We start from the raw sequence: 22,577 nt of genomic DNA on the forward strand, positions 1-22,577 counted from the left end.
AATAAGGAAATCTGTAACCAGGTATGAGGATGTGTCAAGGGCATTCTCTTTGTACTATACTCGGCAAATGTCCTAGTACGACCAAGTCTCCAGTTCTATCATAATACTGGTAGAACTCCTCTGGACATGCACCACTTTGCCAGGGGTCCTTCCTAACATATATTGGTACAGGGGTTACAGTTGTGAAGTTTGGATTTAGTCAAAGGGCAGCACTTGAGGACCTAGAGGTCCACATGTGGTCTCAAGGCCACAGGTTCCCCACCCCTGGTTTAGAATTTAACACATTCCTTAATCCAAAAAAGGTCGGACCAAGATGGAGTTCAGCTGGACTAAAGCCTACCTCCTTCTGGACACTCTACCTCTCTTAAAGAAGCATAAGTTCTGTCAGTCTTTCTGGCTACCATGCTGCTTTTTGACTAAAATTAAGCTTACAGTTGGAAATGCGCTCTTCAGGGAAAACCAGCTCTTCAGGGGAAAAAATACATATGCGACACACTTTAATACTTAATCTCTCGGTGGACAGCAGAGAACAAAAGAAAACTTACAAGGAAGGAAAGAAAAGATGGACAGTTCTGAATACAATGTATAGTATTTATTGTATAGGCTTTCCTGAAATGGAAATTCATTGCTGTATATTTTGAATCCTCTCTTAGGCACTGCTGTGCACGACAATACTTTTTTTTTTCTTTTCCTATTTTGTATTTGTTTTAATGTTTACGTTTCTAACATTTCTTTTTCTTTTCTTAAAAAAATTAATTTCTCTTATTAACATTTTCATCATCTTTTTTTAAACTCTAGACGACCAACAAAACAATAAATTAAGCCCCAATCTGTAGCTTTGCTGATTCCTAAGGCATAAATAGCCACAATGAAAATATAACACTCAGCTCTCAAAAGCCAGTAAACTCCTATTAAAACCTTCAGCTCTTTTCTACTTTAATTGTCTAGCCATTCTATCTCCATCTTCAACTTATGAAATTGTTTTTTTCTTTTATTTTTGTTCGAGAATTTAAAGATTCTAAAGTCAAACACCAAAAAACTAATTCCATGTGCCCAGCAGAACACAAAGAAGATTCCATATGAAACCCTGAGTCTCAATCAACTTCATACCCCTTTCTTTTTATTTATTTATTTATATTTATTATTTAATATATATTATTCATTTATTTAAAAAAATGATAAATTCCCCAAGATACATTCTTGTTGGTGCTTCTTTCCAAACTTCCTTCTAGTCTCTTCTGGGTCTCTTCGGAACTGTTAAAATGGCCATCTTTTTGAGGGGCTATACTATTGCTAACCCTCCACTTTCTCTTCTAAGCTACTTTTTCTCTTTCCAGTTGTTTCCTCCAGAGCATTTATTTCCTTTGTTATCTCTTGCTTTATTTCCTCTAGGTATTTATTTCATCATTGTAGAAAATCTTTTTTCCCCCTTTGAGTCTCTGCTTACAGTTATGGAGTCAGATTTGCAACAATTTCTGATATTGCTTAGTGTTTTCTTTGACTGACTCATCCTTCCAGCTTGAGTTCCTGAACTGGAGCATTGTGTCAGGGCCAGACTCCTCCTCCTCCTGCTGTACTTTTTGGTTGGGGCGGTTTGCCCTGCCCCAAATCTCCTGGATTCTTGTGCTGACCGCCACCTCCCAGGCTTAGGTTTCCCTGGATCTTTGAGGCTCCAAACACTGGAATTTCAGGGCACTCTTTGGCATCTTACGACAGAGAGTTAGGGACCTCAGGATTCAGGGTGCCTGGACTGGCTAGGGCTAAGCATGAAGCACTGCACTGTCTGGCAACAAAATGCCTGATGCCATTCCCAGGGGCTTCCCTGCCCTACTTTCAGCCTTCTGACCACCATGAGGCCTTCTGCACTCGTTGTGTCTAGACACAAAGCCTTACTGAGTACATACCTTTGCTATCACCCATGAACTTCTAGCTGACTTTTTGTTTAGTTTCAGGATTGAAGAAGTCACTTATTTTAGTTTTCTCATTAGATTTCTTGATCATTATTCAGTCTGGCATGAATATCAGGGTTTTCCTGAACTAAGTATGTGAAAGCTAGGCAGTGTCTGCCTCTTACTCAGGTAACTATCTTGCCAAGAAACCATGAAATTGTTGGGTATTTTTTTTTCCTGAATCCAGGTATAGGACTTTAAATTTATGTGCCTATTGGGTATTTTGAATTGGACCTCATATGTCATCTCAAACTCAACATGTCCAAAACACAACTCATAATCTTTTCTCTCACACCTACTCCTTTCTTTAAATTCCCTTTCTCAATCAAGGAAACCACCATACTTCTAATTCCATAGGTTCCTAATCTTTTTGCCATCACCTTCACAGTTCATATATCCAATCAGTTAGACTTCATTCTAATCATTTCTACCCTCATATCTCCCATATCCAATTCAGGCCTTCATTATCTCTCACCTGTTCTACTACATCTGCCTCCTAACCGGATTGCTTTTCTTCCTCCAGGCTGGGCCCTCTAGCCCAGTCCGCCCAGAAGCTCATAGATTAGAACACAATAGGTCCCTGCCCAAAGTCCACTTAATGGCTGTGTTTTGGGTTTAGAGTGAATGTCAATAGTAACTGTTTCTCTTTAGAACAGCAACCCTGAGGGTCTTCCCCTCCCACCTTGATTTTTTTTTTCTTTTTTTCTAATTAAAGGGGCCATCCCTTGACTCACTTCTTAAAGAGGTCTATTCACTGAATGGGCATTACCTCACTCTAAGTGAGTACATGAAAAGGCCTTAGCCTAAAAGGCCCAGGGTCTCCCATTGCATCCTGGGTCATCTCCAGTCATCCTGATGAATATCTGGTCACTGGATCCAGATGGTTCTGGAGGAGAAAGTGAGGCTGGTGACCTTGCACAGCCCTCTCTCACTCAAATCAAAGTCAACTGCAAGTCATGTCATCATTTCCTCTTCGAAAATAAAGAACAAATACAACTTGCCAAAGTAATTTTCCTTAAGCACAAATCTGGCCATGTCACTCATCTACTCAATAAACTCTAATGGTTCTGTATTACCTCTAAGATCAAATGTAAACTCTTCTGTTTATCACGTAAAGCCCTTAATAACTTGGCTCCAATCTGCCTTTTCAGCCTTTTTAACATTATTCTCTTTCACACAATTCAGTCAAGCTAGACTTCTAACTGTTCCTTACACATAGCACTCCATTTCCTGTCTCCATGACTTTACAGTGACTGTCTCCCAGGCCTGAAATCACTCCCTCCTCACCTTCACTTCTTAAAATACACCTAGCTTCCTTCAAGGCTTAGTTCAAGTACCACTTTCCACATGAAGTCTCTCCTGGTTGCCCCAGCTGCTTGCTAGTGTCATTCCCTTCAAATGACTTTGTATTTATTTTGTAAACATCTCCATATGGATATATGTTCTCCCTGAGCTAGACGTAAACACAAAGGTGGAGAACTTTTTACTGTGGTCTTTGTCTCTTCATTCCTGGTGTTTAGTAGGCACTTATTACTGATTGACTAAATCCTATCAAATTTCATCTCCTTAGCTTTGACTTAGTGTCCCAGTCTGTTGTTTTGGATCTCTTCATTTGATGTGTTAGCTCTGGATCCTAATTCAGTGTCAGGTGCAAATTTGATAAACATGCTCTCCTTGCCTTCATCTAAGTCACTGATAAGAATATTAACCAATAAAGAGCCAAGGACAGATCATCAGGGCCTTCTCCAGAAGGCCTCTCTCCAAGGTGAATGACTCAACCATTGGCTATCCCTCCCAGTCAGTCAAACAATTCCCAGTCTCCCTAACTGGCCCACAGTTCACTTGGTCAACAAAGATAGCACGAAAGGCTTTGTCAGGTGCTAGGTAAACTGTTTTCTACAACACCCCATGATCTATTGATCTAGCTAGCATCCCTAAGACAAGAGAAATGAGGTAGTTTTGCCAAGACCGATTTTTGGTAAAGCTATGCTGACTTTCCCCTTTCTAGAGGCTCATAAAATATGCTTTTAATAATACCTTCTGGGAGACATACATTTTTGAACAGGGATTCTATGCAGATGCTTAATTCTATGCATATTTGTTACATGAAGTTCTTTTTTTTTCTTTTTAAATTGAAGGTGTTTGAAAGGGAAAAATAAATGTTTATTAACTAAAAAATAAAACGGAAACAGCAGAGACATGTTCTAGGATTTTGTCATGAATTATAGTCAAACTCAATGTATGGGTACTTTGCACATTCATATCATGTCTTTGTGGAAAATCAGGATATCTGACCTTATCTATTAGGTGGCAGCACTTGCTCGATTTTCCATGGTGTTTTTTTTTTTTTTTGTTAACAAAAAGAAGTTTATTTAGCTTTAACATAGCAAGGATATATAGTAGTACTTAGCTTGGGTAGACAAACACTCCCTCATATCCATACGGAAACTCATCTCGTCGGGAAAGCAAAATTTTAGTTACTTTGGGCATCCATTAAGTCTGAGGGGCACTGACCCTGTGTGATTGGGACCTTTTATGCCAGAGGTCACTAGGGATATGCAACAAGGGAGTACAATTTGAGCCTCATCCTCACTCCTGGACCAATCAAGTTCCATGGTCTTTCAAAGACAATAACAGCTCAGTCGTTCGATCTTTCGGTACCCTAGGATGTATTTTGTCTAGGCCCAGGTATTCAACCTAAAATCAGTGGCTGCTCAGTGTTCACTTAACGTCTCCTAACTTCTCTGTGGTTTCAATCTCTTACTAATTTGTTTTTTTCCTTGGCACTTGGATCTATGGGATCCCAAAATAACTTAAAATTTTTGAAACTGTCAAGAGAACTCTGCTCAGTACAATCATCGTTTGATTTTCGATGGTACACAGAGAAGCATGCCTCCCTCCCTTCAGCAGAGAGGTGGTGTACAGTCTTAGAAATATGGAATAAGAAAACACCAGACAGGGCCAACATGGTAAGTCAACAGGTGCCTATATGCCAGGCACTATGCCAAGCACTCAGTCTACAAAGAAAGTATAAAAAGGTCCCCTCCTCAAGGAACTCACAATCTTATCAGAGGGACAACATGAAAACAACTATGTACAAAACAGATATAAACAGCATCAATTAGAGATAAGTCTCAGAGGGAAGGCACTAGCATTGTAGGGACTAGGGAAAAGCTGAAATTTTTAGATGAGGCTTTAAGGAGGTCAAGATTAGTATATAGATCAGTATATTTTACTTAACTTTGTTGCAAGGGAGGGTGCTTTCATTTTTTATTTTTGATGGGAGTGTGGAATTGGGAAATAACAGCCATGATTTTTTAAAAGCATCAATAAAACATTTCTTTAATTTTTTTTTCCCCAGCGGTCTCCTCCTGGCACATTTGTACTCCTCCCTGCGCTTTCCATTGCAAAGGAAAAGAAGCCAAATATTTGGAGGTGAACACTAGGTTACCAGGGCCAGGGTTTCCTAGGTTCAAATACCTCCCAGCAAATTCCATCCTGACCCACCTTGGATCTACTTTCCTGTTTACATAGCCAACCATAATCGGGTTCAATAAACTTTCTGAATGTTAAATGTGTAGTGTGTGTGTGTGTGTGTGTGTGTGTGTGTGTGTGTGTGTGTATTCTCCCCCATTCTTTCTGTTTCTCCCTCAATTGCATTCTCTCAGCTCCAATTTTTGTCACCTTCCTTTTCCTCCCACCAGACCAGGAAAGCATTATCAATGGGTCTTTCCACAGGGCTGGCTGCAGCTGCTAACGTGTGGATTGGGTCATCTTAACTATTTGCCCCTGAGACTGAACACATTTCCTTCTGGAGTCATGGGTGTGTGAGTAGGGTGGAGGGTGGAGGGAGGAGGTGGGGAGGGAAGGCCTTGAGAGGTCTCTAGTTTAAAGGCAAGGCCCTGGCTGCGTCTGCTCCCACCAGCCTGGCTCTTGTTACCCGTGATTTAATAAAATAAACAAGGAACTCTGTGAGCAGGTCCAAAGATAAATTGTCAGCATCTTATCTGTGCTCTGCCATGCCTTGTCGTCAGCCCGTTTACAAGGAACATTTGTCTCTAGGAGTCTGAAACTCAAGCCTTGCTTCCCTCAGCAACTACACCACAAGCTTGCTGGGCCCATCCTTACAATAGGGGAACCTTTCATGAGGATGATTATTTAAAATCAAAACACTCATCATGAGCCCACACAGGGAGAGAGGACAAGCCACAACTCAACCTAGATTAGCCTCTGAAGCAGGCTGACAAACCTCTGGGGGGATGAGCTAGTGGCCAGGTGAGGTTGCCATAGGGAACTGAATCCTCTCCCCTGAGATCACACTGTTCTGTAAAAAAAGTCATCAGTGCCTTTTCCTCCCTGCACCTCCCTCTCTGGGCTTCCATCTAGGGTCCACAAAGTGAATAAAAAACAAAAGTATTAAAAAATAAGGAACTCCAAACACTAGTGGTGGTGGAAGGTTGGAGGAACCCTACAATAGAGTAAACATAGTTAATGGGGGCAGGGGTTCATTTTGGCTCCACTGTGGTTCAGGTCACAGATTAGAATGCACTTTGTCTGATAAAAGGGTCTCACCCAAGGTCAACACACTCTGAAAATCTGTGGTTCCCCTTTTCCAATTTCAGAACTCCAGCTCCTTGCCGGAACACCTCTGAAAGTCCCTATTCCAAGTACCCTCAAATCTGGCTTCTGTTCCATCCCCAAGCTCCCAGAATCCTTAATGACCTTGAATAAAAAGATATTTTTCAAACAAGAAAGTGGATGGCATGTCTGCCATTTCCCAGATTATCTGCATTTCTGCTCTGGGGTTAGGCACTCTTCACCAAGGGTGAAACAATACTGTATTTGGAAGTTAAAGGGCTTGGGTTCAAATTCTGACTATGTGACTGTGGGCCAGTCACTTAAACACTGCACCTCCTTTTTTCCTCTGTAAAATGAAGAGATTGAACTAGCTGGCACTCAAAATCCATTACCTTATGACTCAAACAAGACTCTATTTTGTGCTAGGTCCAGTCATATTCAGTAGAGATAGGGAGTATAGAGAGGCCAGCCATACATGCTGGGTCAGTGGGCAGCAGGAGAATCACAATGCTGCCTTTTCACTGAAAATTCCACTTAAACCCACATCATTCAATGCTGTCATTGGATCAGTTTTCATCAGAGACATGGGCTGGAAGGTCAGGGCTTAAGCTTCATTCCAGGGCTGATGAACAAATCTCTAAGGGTATATCTAGATCTAAATATTAAATCTGAAGAGTTCAGATGCCAAAAGTGGCCTAAAAGCAAAGGGCATATGTAGATCTGTGGCTATCAGCAGACAACTGGGTGGCTCGGTGGATAGAAAGGCCCAGAGTCAAGAAGGCCCAATGTCAGACACTTACTAGCTTTACGATCCTGAGTAAGTCAGATAACCTTTTTTCCGCCTCAGTTGAAGAAACTTCAACCATAATATGCAGATAATAATAGCACTTATCTCTCAGGATTGTTGTGAGGGTCAAATATAGTAGGTTTTTAATAATTGTTTGTTTCCCTCCTTCCCTCATTTTCTCCTTCCTTCTTTCTTCTCCCTCCTTCCTTTCCTTTCTCCCTCTCCTTTCTTCCTTTCTTCCTTCCTTCTTTCCTCCCTTCCTCCCCTCCTTCTTTCCTTCCTTCCTCCCTTCCTCCCCTCCTTCTTTCCTTCCTTCCTTCTTTCCTTCCTTCCTTCCCCCCCTCTTTCCATTCATGCATCATATCTGGTAGGTGCTTAGGAATAAAATACTGTTTCCCCAGTCTCCAGAATCCTGGGGTTACTGAAACTACAATCTTAAGGCTTAAGGCCTAGAAGGTATGAGAGCCACAAAAATGGCAATGAACAGAAGTCTGAGAATCTATTTCAAGGCTACAGAAAACCACATGGGAAGAACTCGGTATCTTTACTTTGTGGTTCCCAGGAAGACAGCACTGATGAAATGAAGGACTAAGACTGGTCACCAGACACAGTTGTACATTCAGATGATGGGAGCAGAGATGACCCAGGGCACCAATATTCCTAGTCAATTTGGTGACTCCAAAGGTACTCTAGGAGGCAGTATGGCCCAGTGGAAATGCCATTAGCTTGAGTCAGAGGACCTTGCTTCACATCCTACCTTTGATATAAGCTATATTTGTATTCTTGGGCAAGTCAGTCTCCCAGGGAACTCAGTTTTCTCCTCTATAAAATGAAGGGGTTGGGTGTAATCTCATCAGGGCCCACCACTGCAGCTCTGGCCTCCATCATGGTGGTACCAAAGGTTTTTGTTTTGCTTTTAATCTTTCCCAGAGTACTTTCACTCTGGGTTCCAGAATCCAATTGAGTTCCAACAAAAATTTATCAGTCATCTTCTGTTTTTTGTCTTTTCAGGGATGCACCAAGGACTCCATTTCTCTAAAAATACATTTCATTGTGAAATCCTTTTGAACTTTGAAGGAACTTTGATTGAGAAGGCAGTGGATCTCAGTTCAATAGAGAGCATCTTGCAAGAAAATAAGTGGACAAAATGATGTGGACTTTGGAAGGGGATTAATTATGTTGGATCTCAAGCCTGTGATTTCAAAGTGCATTTTTCAACATTAAATAGCCGTCCAACTAAAATGCCTTTAAAAGCATTTTCTTCCCCCTGAAAGGCAAATAAATGCAGACTCTGAAGGTGTGCCCTGAATTCTTGTGTTTTCTTTATTCCTACATGGAAAGTAAATGTTGTGCCTTGTACCTAGTGAGTGCTGAGTAAATACTATAGATTGGTTTGTGGTTGATAAGATTGACCAGGAAAATTAGTGAATAGCTGGTGACTTAATGAATACCATGTCCCTGCCCTTCATTCCCATTGTTTCTCTTTCTAGGGATAGTCCCGTGGCAGGACGCTAGCTGTATTGCTGAGGCCAAATCCCCCTTTGGCAACCCTAGGTTACCTGGGTCTCAGTTTCTTCATGTATAAGATGAAGAGGTCTGGCTAGATGATGTCAGGTTCTCTTCAAGCTACTATGATCCTATGAGCCCCACTTGGAAAACACCAGGTATAGAGAGTTTCCTTGTCCACTAGTCCAAGGTCTGGAGGGAGATTGGAATGAAACTCCATCTATCTCCTTATCTCCGTGTGGGTTCATCGATGTTATAGCTCCAGCTATACTCCATACTACACTGAGAGATAGCTCCTCAGAGAGGAAAGGGACTGCATTAATATTGAGTATGCTGACTCTGAAGAGTGTGAATAAGAGAAGGGAGGACTGGATCAGTGAACCCTGAAATGAAGGGAACTGTATTTCTATTCACTCTTACAAAGGAGAAAGTGAGAAGTCTGGAGTTAAGTAGCCCTGGCATTAAGTCAGAGGATTCATCTTTGGAAAATGAGGCAAAATCCCTGAAGAGAGATTCGTACACTGTCTACTACAGAGAGAAAACAAACATCTTCCTGTTCTGCGTGTACAAGTAAAATAAACAGTGAAGCTGGCTTAAGGAAAAGAACTTCACTCCTCCTTTCGGTCCAGCTTCTCACCATCTGTGAGCACAGGATTGGCACTCAGTTTGGTTAGACTTTCTTATAAGTCAATTTCAGAAGGTGTCCCTTTAGACTAGTCAGTTGGCAAGGAAAAGGCGTATCAATTTTTATTTTTCAAAGGGAATTTCTAACTGATGTGAAATAGCACGTGTAACATGTGACACATAAACTGTTAAAAGCCTTTCATGAGCCAACTCAAGTGTCACCTTTTCCAGGAAGTCATCTCTGATTTACAATCACCTCTCCCCCCCACACTTCCCAGATAAAAGTGATCTTTTCCTTCGATAATTTTTATTGTACTTTGCCTGACACTTTCTTCGTATTTCCTTCACTCTCCCTTGTATCACAATTACTTGGAGATGTGTCCCCTCCCACAACCCAGCCCGTTATTGTCAGCACCTAGTGAACGGGGCTTGTGTTCCCTTTTGTATCTCCTGTATCCTACACAGTGCCTTACACATAGAAGGTACCTAACTGTCGAATTAAATTGGACCTTAAATTATAAGAACATTTATATCCTTAAATTATATCACTAATAGATCTTGTTTCGTCTGGACTCGTGATTTTATCCCTATGTGGAACTTTGAGTACGGAAATTCCCTGCCCCAGTATAGACTAGTAGTATGTCTGGAACTCAGACCTGGGGCATGAGATGATCCGATATTATTCTGAATTTGATTTCAGGTACAATTGTTTACGTTGTCATGAGGCTAAAAGTCTGTTATTCAAGGGAGATGCCATATGCTCCCCAGAGGGAGCACAGTTTGAGAACTATTAGAGGTGGGATGTGTATGTCTGAGACAGGCTAAGAGGACAAAGGTGAGATTCTCTTGACTCAGTTTCCCCATTGTATCACTTCCTTTTGAACAGGAACATTTCCTACCCAGTTAAATCCTGAGTCTGGCTTTGGTTCCCTGTAAATGGGAGTGGGACTTTGTATGATTGGCCATTCCAGAAACTTAATTATGACTCCTACCTGAATTCAAATAGAGCTAAGGATGCTTTAACCTTGTATACCTGTGTTGGGTCCTTCTGTGCCCTTAGTCTCGGGCCTCGAAGACCAGTTTTGATGCTGTTATGGCCATGTCCCTGCTTCTTCCTCTCATAGCAAATTTCTTTTATCAGGGCAGGCAAATAGTATAAGTTCATCGTTGAAATAAATATCAGCTTACTATCAAGATATCTGAATTACTCTAATAAGCTGCAAGTGGGAAAGATCTTGCTGTTTTGATCTGAATTTGTAGTCACTCCATGGTCTAAGCAGGAGTTAAACTATGAAGGGGGTTTGTTCTGTGAAGTTTGGATTCAGTCAAAGGGCTGCACTTGAGGACCTAGAGGGCCACATGTGGCCTCAAGGCTGCAGGTTCCCACCCTTGCACTAGAGGCTTCATTGCTGCTGCCTCTAGCTCTTTCTCCTTATATTTTAAATTTTTCTATATTTGCTCACTAACTTAGTTTGAAAGCAGAAATAAATTTTTTAATTCTTCAACTCAAAAAGGGAAGTTGAATTCTTACACCTGCTCTCTGATCTGGAGGCTGAGACATGGGAGGCTATATTTGGGGAAAGAGGGGAGGGACAGGGCAGTCCCCAGCTGTAGTTAATGGGCCTGATTCTGCCTAACCTCAGCAGATAGTGTGTAAGTGGCATATGTTGGTGCTTTGGGGCACTTTTGCCTTTAATAAGCACCCTCCTAGCTCCTGAGATGAGTACAATGGCCAAATGTGAGGTTCAATTAAACAGGCTTCTGCCTCCATCCATCCCATCCCATACACATACAAACCCTAGCACCAGAGGGACCTTTCAGGGTTTGTGCAAGCTGCCAAATAGCGATCTGAGCTCCCTATAGGGCAGGAGTCACTGGGGAGGAGGGCAGATTCCAGCAATTTGGACCTAGTCCAGTGGGAACCAGTATCTGCAACCACCTCAGACCCACAGGAATCAATATTAGCTATTTATGCTTATAAGAAAGCTCGTCAGTGTTCTCAGAGCAAACCCTCACTTCTCACTGAAAGCTTTAGCCTCTCCTGCTGGAGCAGCACCCAGAGCCATAACTAGGAATTTCTTTTACCATCTGAGGCAGAGAGCTGGTGGGAATGGTTTGACTGCAAGTAAGCTTGTCTACTTGTGACAAGAGCAGAGAGAGTCTATTCTACGGAAAGTCTGGTCCTCAACAGAAGGAGAGGGAGAACCTAGGAGAATGATACCCTGATCCTCGGAGTGGTCATATTGAACCTCAACAGAAATCTCACTGGATTGTGGATGATCAGACAGGTGGCACAAGCCCAAAGAAGGGCACATTAAAAAAAATAATAATAAAGTCTGCAAAGGGAATTACTGGGAGAAGTCTAGAATCAAAAGGATGATTAATGAATATTTAGAAAGAGAAATTCTAATCACTAGGAGGTAGCATGGCTCCATCCAAAACGAGTCACATCAGGCTAACCCCATTTTCTTTTTTGGTCAGGGTTATAGACTGTGAAAGGGGCATTTAGGTGGCGAAGTGATTAAAATGCTGGGCCTGGAGTTAGGAAGACTTGAGTTCAAATCCAGCCTCAGACACTTAATAGCTGTGTGACTCTTGGCAAGTCACTTAACCCTGTTTGCTTCAGTTCCCTCATCTGTAAGATGAGCTGGAGAAGGAAATGGCAAACCATTCCAGTATATTTTCCAAGAAAACCCCAAAGGGGGCCACAAAATTTCAGACACAACTGAAATGACTGAACAAAAACAACAAAAAACAGACTGTGAAATGCTTTGCTGGGTCTAGGTAATCTACATCTCCATGCATTCCTGACCGGCCAATGTCTCTGGTGTTGTTTGCTCTGGGACCTGTGATTAGAGAGATGCAGGCTAAACGAGAGCATAGGAAGGCAGATTCAGAGCTGGCTGAATGACCAAACCAAAAGAATACTCAAGGAGATGCTGTAGACTTGGAAGGATATCTACAATCGGATGTCCTTGGACCTGTACTGTTTAATATCTCTATTAATTATTTGGATGAAAGCACAGATGGCATGCTTAGCAACTTTGCAAATGACACAAACCTTTAAAGAGTCGATAATGACTGAATAGTTGTCATTCTACGAGGGAGGGAGGACTCTACACAGACGAGTCATTGGGAAGTGACAGTAATAATAATATATACATATTATATATACACGCATATGTGTATATGTATGTATGTGTACATATATTTATGTATTTTTTTTAAAAGAAAGGATAGCTAATATGTTTGGTTCATGGATCCATGATCCACAAATACTTCAGTATTCTGGAATATTGGGCTACATCTCTGAAGATGAAGTTTAATAGGGATAAGTGTAACATTCTAGAAATCAGCTTCACAAGTGTAAGACAGGAGACGTATAACTAGAGAGTAGTTTGGCTGAAAAGTATCCAGCCACTTCAGCAGACTGAACACTTAGTATAAAGCAACAGTGTCATGTGCCAGCCCAAAAGAGTGTGATCTTCTGTTGTATTCAAAGAGGATGATCCTGCTCAACTCTGGCCCACTCAGATCACACCTGAAGCATCCTGTCTAATGCTAGGGGGCACATATCTTACAGAAGAGAGCAGCAGACGACAGCATTCAGGTGCTAGGCCTGTAGGCCATGTCATAAGAGGACTGTTTAGTCTGGAGAAGAGAAATCTTTGAGACTCCTTAAGATACCATGGCTATCTGAGCAGTGAAGGCCTGTCATATGGAGGGGGATATACACACATGTGCGCACGCTCGCACACACACACACATATACATACATACATGTGTATATGTGTGTATATAAATATATGTACATGTGTGTGTATATATGTATGTGTATATGGCTTATTCTGCTTGGTCCCATAGCATAGAACTAGGAGCAAAGGGTGGAGATCGCAGGGAGGCAGATTTAAGTTCCATGGAAGGAAAAACTCCCTAATAATTAGAGCTGTAGGAATGTGGAATGGACTGTCTTTAGAGGCAGTCCCCCTACCATTTACAATCCCCAGTTGAAGGCTGGATGACCGACTAGATGTCCTGAGAGGTCCTTGCCAACTCGAGATTCTATAATTCTACGACTAAACTTTGTATCTTCCCTAGGGTCTAACAGCATGTTTTGCACACAGTGGATGCTTACTACGTGCTTTCTGATGTGAACTGCCCATCCTCCACATTGTGTGCTCCTCAGACTCTTCAGCCCCAATGCATTGCTGACTCTAATCCCAGCCTGGCACAGTCACCCCACTGTAAACAAAATGCTGGTTTCACCTGAAAGTTAAACCAGTTAACTCATCGATGCCTATACCAACCTAGACAGGGAAAGAGTGGCTGAGAATGCCTACACCATGGAAAACAAATTATTGCTAAGATTTAACAGGAGCTATTTGAGAAAACCTGAAACCCTTACTCACAGACTGGCAAAGGCCCCAAACCAAGCCTCAAAGCCATTTCCTTGAAGTTAGCACTAACTTGATGGAGGGGGGATTTTTTTTTGTTTTGCATCAGCACCAGGCAGGGCGAAGACTGTGAGTAAATAGGAGCTTGCAGGATATTAAAACTTACATTCCATGTGGAAGCTGGAGAAGCCACAAAGGAATTGGCTTAATCAGAAAGCTGCTCAGTGAAAAGAATTAGCAATGAAAATCTGGTTTGTGGAGGGACAAGGAAAGCCCATGAAAGGAGAAAAGAAACAAGGATTGATCAAATTGCTGGACCTGGTGATGGAGAGCTGTGGGTGGAGTTTTGTGTGACTCAGAAGCTCAAAATAATTTAGCAGTTGTGGCCTGTACCCTGGTCAAACAATCACTCTGATGGAAAAGCTTGCATTTGGAGAATGAGGACTTGGGTTCAAATCCTGGCTTGTTAGCTATGTGACTTTGGGAAAGTGACTTCACCTCAGTGGATCTTGGTTTCCTTATCTGTAAAATGGGTGGCAGGGGTTTAGAGGACCTCAAAGGTCTCTCCTAGTTATAAAAATGTTAGTCCTATGATCCTAAGTGATTTGCCCAAGACCATAGCAATAAATCAACAAGTATTTACTAATTCCCTACCATGTGCTAGGCATTGGGTTAGGCCTTGGGAACAGAAAGCCAAAAATGAAAGTTCCTGGCACATGTCCACTGATAAGTAAATAAACAAATGAATTTACTGTGATTAGAGCATAGAGGTAGAGGGGGATTCTCATTAATTACTGGTTAAATCAGAGAAGGCCTCATCAAGGAGGAGGCCCTTAAATCAGGCCTTAAACAGTCAGGAGTACCAAGAGGCAGAGATGAGGAGGAAGAAAATTCCAAGCATGAAGGAGAGTCTCAGCAAAGTCACTGAGGCTGGAGATACAGTATCTCAATGGTGTTCAGGATTAGTTACAAATGAGCCTAGAGCAAAGTTCAGAGCTGCTGTTGCCAAGTCCAGATACATTGAACAAGCACCAGAAACCAGGCACTGTGCAAGGCTCTGGGGATACAAGGGCAAATTGATTAAGAATTCCTCCCAGGAAGGAAAAAAGGGAGGAAGGGAGGAGAGAAAGAAGGAAGGAGGGAAGGAGAAAGGGAGAGAGTGAAGGGAGGGAGGGAAGGAAGGATGGAAGGAAGGACAGAAGGGAGGAAGGACAGAAGGAAGGATGGAAGGAAGGAAGGACAGAAGGAAGGAAGGAGGGAAGGAGAAAGGGAGAGTGGGAGGGAGTGAAAGAGAGAGAGAAGGAAGGAGGGAAGGGGGAAGAAAGGAAGGAAGGAAGGAAAGAAAGAAGGAAAGAAGGAAGGAAGGAAGGAAGAAAAAAAAGCATTTATTAATCACCAACTAGGTGCCAGGCACTGTGCTAAGACCTTTACAATGATTATCTCATTTGATGCTCATAACATGACTTGCCCAGAGTCACACAGCAAGTAAGGTTGGATTTGAATTTGAGATCTTCCTGACTACAGTCTCTATGGATTGTCCCCAAAGAAGACACCTAGCTGATTCTTTCTCAGAGGGGGTGAGTGGGAATGACATTTACATAAACAAATAAATAGGACAGAGAAAACACAGAAAGCTAGGGGGCTTATGAAAGGTTTCCAAAAGGAGGTAGCTGCACCTTAGTTGAGGAAACTAAAAATTCTAAACCGAGTAAGTTAGGAGGGAGTGTATTCCAAGAAACAGGAACAGCTCATTCAAAGGCCTAAAGATGGAAGGTGGAATTCTGATTTGGGGAGCAGTACAAAGGCCAATTAAGTGAGAATGGAAGGTCCATAAAAAAGAGTAATGTGAAATAAATCTGGAAGGTAGGCAGGGCCCAGATTGTGAAGGGCCTTAAGTGCAAAGTTGAAAAATGTGTTTTATTCCAAAAGCACTAGGGAGTCACTGAAAATTCTTCATCTGGGGAGTGACCTAATCAGATCTCTGCTTTCAGGAAGATTACTTTGGCAGCTACTTGGATGATGGATTGGAGAGGGGGAAAGACTGGAAGAAGGGAGACTGATTAGAGGTTGTAACAATAGTCTAGAGGAGACAGGGTGCAAACTGGTGGTAGCTTTGTGGGTGGATCAATGCTTTCTACACGCTCAATCAACTCATCATCAATATTTACTGGGGACCTGGTGGGATTTTCAGTTTGCTGCCCTGAAATTGTGCTATGGAGGGGTCTGATATGAGCATCTCCTGGCCTGGAGGAACTCAGTCCACCTAGGGTGATAAGAAAACTCCCCAAATGGAAAATGAAGTGGTGAGATTAGAGACCCTCCAAGGTCCTTCCAATGATCCTCTGATTCAGTGACACCCCAAGCCACAACAAGCAAATAACAAGCATTTATTAAGTGCCTACCGTGTATCCATGGAACAACTAGAGAAGAAGCCCAAGTAAAATGGAAACATTTATAACTGGGTTAATGGCCTCTAACAGAATGTGGGCAGTGCCCTGCTCCTGCCGCTGATTCATTAGATGGCATTGGCAGAGCATCAATCTCATTCCTCTCTTTTCAGTCCTTTATTTTCTGTTTCTTCAACAAGGAAGGAAGAATGGAATGGGAGCTGGAACATTGGGTGGCAGCTCATATTTGTTTTTCCTCCCTTCTATAGTTTTTTCTTAGTCCAGAACTATGACTTCATTGGTAAAGAAGACTCTCAGGAGGAAATTCCTCCTACCAAGGCAGATAGCAACCTGTTCTGCAACTTATAATCTTAGAAATTTGCCCAAGGCACAGGGAGGTTCAATGATTTGCTCAGAGTCTTCCAGATAGTATGTGTAAGAGGCAGGACTAGAACTCAGGCCTTCTTTACAACTCTGAAAGCTAGCTTATTATCCATTATAGCCTGGTACCTCTCCCAAATGTGTTTTTGTTGTTGAGGCAATTGGGGTTAAGTGACTTACCCATTGTCACACTTGCCCAATGAATGTCTGAGGCTCGATTTGAATTCAGGTCCTCCTGTCTCCAGGGCCGATGCTCTATCCACTGTGCTAACCAGCTGCTTCTCCTCAAACTCTTAACAACAAGAGAATTGCCATAGCTGAGCATAGGAGTTTATGAAGCAAGTCCAAAATACTAGGCAGATACAGCCCCTAAGCCCAGATGCCCAGGAGGGCCACCTGGGCTGGATCAAGCTGTACTGGAGAGACCCTGGAGCTGGGCCAAAGAGACAGCCTAGGTATGTTAGGCAGGAACAATAGAACAAAGAAAAATAAGTGTATGCTTGGCACCGATTTAAGTCAACTTTAGATTAGAGTCTATAAAATGTTTTTTCACTAGGAATGGAAGCCACACCTTCTTTCCTTTCTTTTGTTCTTTGTAACCAATATTCTTTTGAGAAAAGATTGGGCCAACTTGTGCCTTAGTTTCCCCACCAGAAAAAAGTGGGAATGCTGGGGGAAAAAAGCAAAAGACCTTTACCAAGGTCTCCTCTGGAGATGCCCACTGCTGGTTGAGACAGGGTTGTCTCACCTGGAAGAGGGAGGGACACCTGGGCCCCAGCAACACAAGGTACAAATTTATAGAAGATTGTCAAGGAACCAGGAGCAGCCAATTCAAAGGGAAAGTAATCCTCCATGGATGTCGACAATGGCTCTCAGCAGGACACTTCAGGTCCCAGCTTTGGGGCCTCTAGAGAAATGGTGAAATGGAAAAAATGGTGAATTCTTGCTTCCTGAGTGACCTTGGGCAAATCATTTCTCTCCGGGTCTCGGTTTCCTTTTCTGTACAATGAGAGGGTTGGACTACAGAAGTTCTCCTTTCTCTCCAAGCTTTAAATAAATTCTATTTGGCCTGTGTCTGGCATGGCCTGCACCTACCCAGAGGAACTAAACACAAGACTCTCCCATCCTGGCCACACCCCGTCTCCAGGGTCTGCTTTCTGAAAAGCCCCGGTGTGGATGGACTTGAAAGCCAAGCCTCCCCCTCACCCCCAGTGCAGCTGATTTACACTTTCCCATCTGTGTAATGGGTAGCTCCCTCTGATGTGGGTTGAAATCCTAGAGACAATTAAAGGCCAGAGCATCTGACCAGCTTCCTCTCTGAGTAACTGTGCTGAGACACAGCTCAGCATTCCACTAATGTTAGTAAATTGTCTGCTTCAAGAGCCACTTCTCTATTTTGGTAGTCTAGCAACACCCACCCCGAGCCAAACCCTAAACCCTGCCTGGTCACAGTAAGCACATGTGTACATCCAGCACCAGGAGCCACCGATAAAGCCACAGCCCACATGCCTTTGGAGAGCAGTTCTGCCGTCATACATTTTATTAAAGGACATAAGTGTTGAATGGATCCTGGAAACTGCCCCATTTGCTAGTGACTCCCCCTACAATCTTCCAGTGCTGGGCCTTCTTCTAGGAAACAGATGAGTAGTGTGAAGCAGACAATGCTCCCGAAGTATTATTCATTTCTCAGTCCATATATGGCCACTTACACTGGGGCAGTGTCTCACACTGAAACATAAACTCAGTGTTTGGCTGACCTCCGCTGCTTGTAACACAGGCAAGGATAATTTGAACTAAACTTATTACTGAGGAAAACAAAGTGCTGGAAATCTCATTAGTTTGTTGACTCTAATGGAGTGGAGAATATTTAAGATCCTGGAGACAACCCAATCCAATCCCCTCACTTGACAGATAAGGAAACTGAGGCCCAGAAGAAAGGAAATGACTTTCCCAAGGTTTTACAGTTATGTGGAACTGAATTTGAATCCAGATCTTTGGACTCTGAATCCAGTGCTCTTTCCATAAAACCATGCTGCATCCCTCCTACACTACTACCTACTTGCTTCCTGCCTTCTACTTCAGGCTTGACCAGAGACAGTGACTTTCTGACAATCTACACAATGACCACAATATTGCAAACCTAAAGACTAAAGATCAAAGCTTAATGCTACGTAATTATAATGACCAAGTCTGAGAAAAGTTGAGAAAATGCACCTCCCCTTGGTCTTAGGACCATCTCACTGATTTCTACTCTGCCTTGAGTGACAAGTGGAGGAATGAATGGGCTGAACCAGGAAGTGGTCTGAGTAGGGTCACAGGAGCAGGAACGTGGAATTCCAGGCCCCTAGTCATACCTGGTTTGGGCCTTCTGGGCCTTACCCTATTCAAAGGTGTCGCCTTATCAAGGACAGATCCAGCTGCCACCTTGGATCCAGAGCTCTTCTCTCTACTGTTTGATATGAGTTAAGTCTCATCATTTGAATCCTCCCTGACACAGAACATTCTCTCTTTTAATGCAAGATCTTCAAATTCACTTAATTACAAACCACTGGACCCTCCTGACATTGCAGACTGTTTTTTCTCTGTGATTGGGTGTAGCACTTATAAGTCATCTCCACTCTTGTTGGTTTAAAAAAAAAAAGGGACAAAATATACCTCTCTGTGTTGAAGAAGTGGGGTACAATGGATGTGGAATAAGGCATATACTGCCGGACAAGGTTGGTATTTGTAGTGTGTGTGTGTGTGTGTGTGTGTGTGTGTGTGTCTGCCTGAGTCCATGTCTGTGTCTGTGTGTGGGTGTGAATGTGGGTGTGTTTCCTCTTATTTTAAATCTTGATTGCTGGGTATTTGAAGGGGAAAGGTACATTTGGAAATGGTGTTGTAAAAACAAAATATCAACAAAAATAAGATTTTAAAGATAGTTGAGCTAGATTTTGAAGGCTTTTAAGTCCCACAATATTTTTTGAAGTATTTTCATGGTTTTTTTAGGTGAAATAGCTTCTTCTAATCCAACTTCTTCCAATGGGGCAAATTCCACAGACCATACCAGAATGGGAGCCCTCTAGGCCTTGCATCCCCCAACCCAAGCAGTCTGTGAAATTCCTTAGCCTAAATGTTGATGCCTGGAAGGCCAAGGACTCCCCCATGGGCATATCTAGTTTATGTTGTTTTAACAGATGTCTGTGTTCCTCAGCTCACTCCGTATGAGCAGCCAGTCAAACCCCATCAGCTGCCTTGAAACCTACCCCCCACCCCTCCATAGACCTTTCCGTTAAAGGAGACCAAAGGGCCCAGACAAGTACCAGCACAACAAACAGCTTCTGTTTCCAAACTGCATTTTCTGGCCCAGCCAGGGACCCTCACTCAGGCACTCCGGAGCCCTTTACCCTTTGGGCCAGTGTAGATTTCATGAACGATCTTCTGTTTACAGAAAAAAGGAAAACTCCATCCTTTCACAGCTGGGTTTTCTCGTGAGGCTGATGGCAGTTTTATGGGCCATTTTATCCCCTCTGTTCCAAAGGATTAGATGCCTACAGAGCTCCAAGGACACAGGATTTTCCCAAAGACAAAAACTCTCTACAGCCATCTCCAGTTCTGGGCCAGAGTCCAGTCCCTGCCTTGCTCAGAAACTAGGCAAACACTGCCTCCTTCCCACTGCCAGCTCCTAAGGTCAGCGAAGCTGATTAAACAGGAGCTGACATGGAGATGTGAACACCTTCTGCAAATGTGTGACCGGCTCCTGCCCTCCTGAGCAGCAGCGGGTGGGGGTGGGGGTGGGGGTGGGGCTGGAGAAGGCGGATGGATGGAAGTTCTCTTCCGTGCAGTTGTCCACACTTAACAGGGCAGGAGAGGAGGCGGCTTCGGCTTTGCCACTGCCCTCCGCCCCACCAGACATGTAGAGCCATAGCATCGTCTCCACCAGGACAAGTCCTATCCTACCCTACACAAATGTATTAAGTACCTATTACGGCACACTTTGTGTTAGGCACTGGATATCAAAGAAAATGAAAAATCGCCCCACCCTCTAAGGAACTTGGAGAGTGGGAAGGACGAAAAAAGTCCAAATACCAAGTGATTCCTTAAACATAAGTTTATAGCAAAGGCTTTCAGGGCTTGGACCTATGGATGGTAGGCCCACTTTTCTTTTGCATCTCCACTCTGCTATGGAAAACACGATTCAAACCAGTCTGAAAGGTGCCCACTACATTAGATGATCACCTGCTGCCAAGGCTGCTGGCTGCTTCCCTGTTTCTAACAAGCAACCCCAGGGAGGGGTCACTTGGCTCGGAGTCTTGTCTCCCCATCAGTCTAGGAGCTTCCTAAACAATCGGGTCCCCTTCTCTGTCTCCTCCTCACTACCTAGCAGAAGGCTAGTCGCATGGCTGGGAGGAATGATACTTCTAGGACCTAAGATTGGTTGTGTGAGAGGAAGGTAAGGCTGTCGGTTCCTCGCAAGAAACCAAACTGCCGTCAGACCTCACCCGCCGACGGCACATTCCTCGTCATTTCTTCCCCAGAGTCCCGGAGAGGTCAGGGGTGTGCGGGGTGAAAGGGATGTAGAAGGATCCTAAACCCAGGCAAACCCTCTCCTGGACGGGAGCCTGGAGCATTAGGGAGTGTGCTCCTGTGAACCCTGAGGACCTCAAAGACCCCAGAGGTGACAGTGTCAGCTCCACAGGGCGTCCAGCTTGGTTAGAGCCACAGCCTCCTTTGATCCAATAACACCTCGCTGGAAGGGCACACACTGGGAGCTCAAAGCGGGTTCTGCCGGCCGTATACTACAAGGGAGAGGGGGATGGATGGATGCTGCAGACCTCTGGCCCCGCGGGGCTGGCGGGTTCGGCTGGCTCCGGGGCGGGGCGCAGCGCTGAGCAGCGAGCGCCTGGAGCATCGCGCCCAGCGCGCGGTCCCGAAGTTTCGCAGCTAGAAGCGACGCAGTAGAGGGACCGACCGGTGCCTCCTTCCCCCAGCCAGGCACTAACAGGGCAGAAACCTTAGAAGAGGCTTTTCCAGGGTAGGGGCTCAGAGGCCAGAGGTGGGCACTGGAAGTTTTTCACCGTCCCTCACCACTGCGGCCCCAGCCACAGATCGCCACTCTGTGTTCGTCCCCCATCCCCTGCGAGAGCCTTTGTCTCGGGACCCCTCCCCGGGATCCCCCTCCTACAATCCCCCTCCCCGGGATCCCCTCTCGCGGGCCCCGGACTCACCCGGGAGATGGTGAGCGCGGTACTAAAGTCCTTGCCGCCCACCAGGCGGAAGCCCCAGGGTGAGGGGCCCTGGAGAGTGACCGTGTGGGGCATGGCGCCTCCGGGGGCCGAGACACCGGTGGGCTGGACACCAGGGGCCGCCGCCGCGATCCCGCCACTGCCGCAGCTGCCGCTGCTGCCTCCGGGGCCCCTCGGTCGGCTCCGGTGCATCCCCTGCCTGCTCCAGCCCCTCCCCTCTCTCCTCCTCCTCCTTCCCTCTCTCCTCTTTCTTTTCCCTCTCCCCCCTCCTTCCTCTAGCCCAGGGAACGCCTCCCTAGCCAGTCACTCCCAAAGCCTTGATCTCAGGCTCTGACAGGTCAGACAACGTCCCGGGAAGTTTCGGGGAGATTCCCTCTCCTGCTGGGCTAGAAATCAAACTGACCTTGAGGGACCCGGGCTTCAGAGCTCCCCGAACCCCCGCCCCCAGCCCGTCTGTCCCAAGACCCACTCCTATCTCCCTCTTCTCCCCCCCCACCCCCCTCTCTAGTAAAGTCCGCATTCGAAGCTCCAGCTCTGGGATGCCTGGGTTGCCCACCTGTGGGAGGCGAGGTTGCGAGATCCTAGGAAGAAATTCTGGGCATCTCTTGCCACGAAACTCCCCAGACCTTTGCATTTCAGGGACCCTTGACTCCCGGGGGGCATCCTCACTTCACCACCCTCGGGGGCAGGGATGCAGATAACCCGAAGCCAAGGTAATCCAGAGGCCATTTAAAATGTGCATGATC

General features: G+C 44.5%; 1 protein-coding gene across 2 annotated transcripts in view; it reads right to left on the reverse strand.

Moving 5' to 3' along the window:
* Window positions 1–22,055, reverse strand: part of PDLIM4 (PDZ and LIM domain 4) — a 100,876-nt gene extending 78,821 nt beyond the window's left edge. The window contains exon 1 of one of the 2 annotated variants that reach the window (XM_036748303.1): window positions 21,814–22,055. In XM_036748303.1, the coding sequence (XP_036604198.1) occupies window positions 21,814–22,023 (210 nt within the window). In that variant the 5' untranslated portion in view covers window positions 22,024–22,055. The remainder of the gene's footprint in view (window positions 1–21,813) is intronic. The other variant, XM_036748301.1, reaches the window with a different exon arrangement.
* Between the last annotated feature and the right edge of the window lie 522 nt (window positions 22,056–22,577).

This window comes from Trichosurus vulpecula, chromosome 3 (assembly GCF_011100635.1).
Source record: "Trichosurus vulpecula isolate mTriVul1 chromosome 3, mTriVul1.pri, whole genome shotgun sequence".
Classification (NCBI taxonomy): Eukaryota; Metazoa; Chordata; class Mammalia; order Diprotodontia; family Phalangeridae; genus Trichosurus; species Trichosurus vulpecula.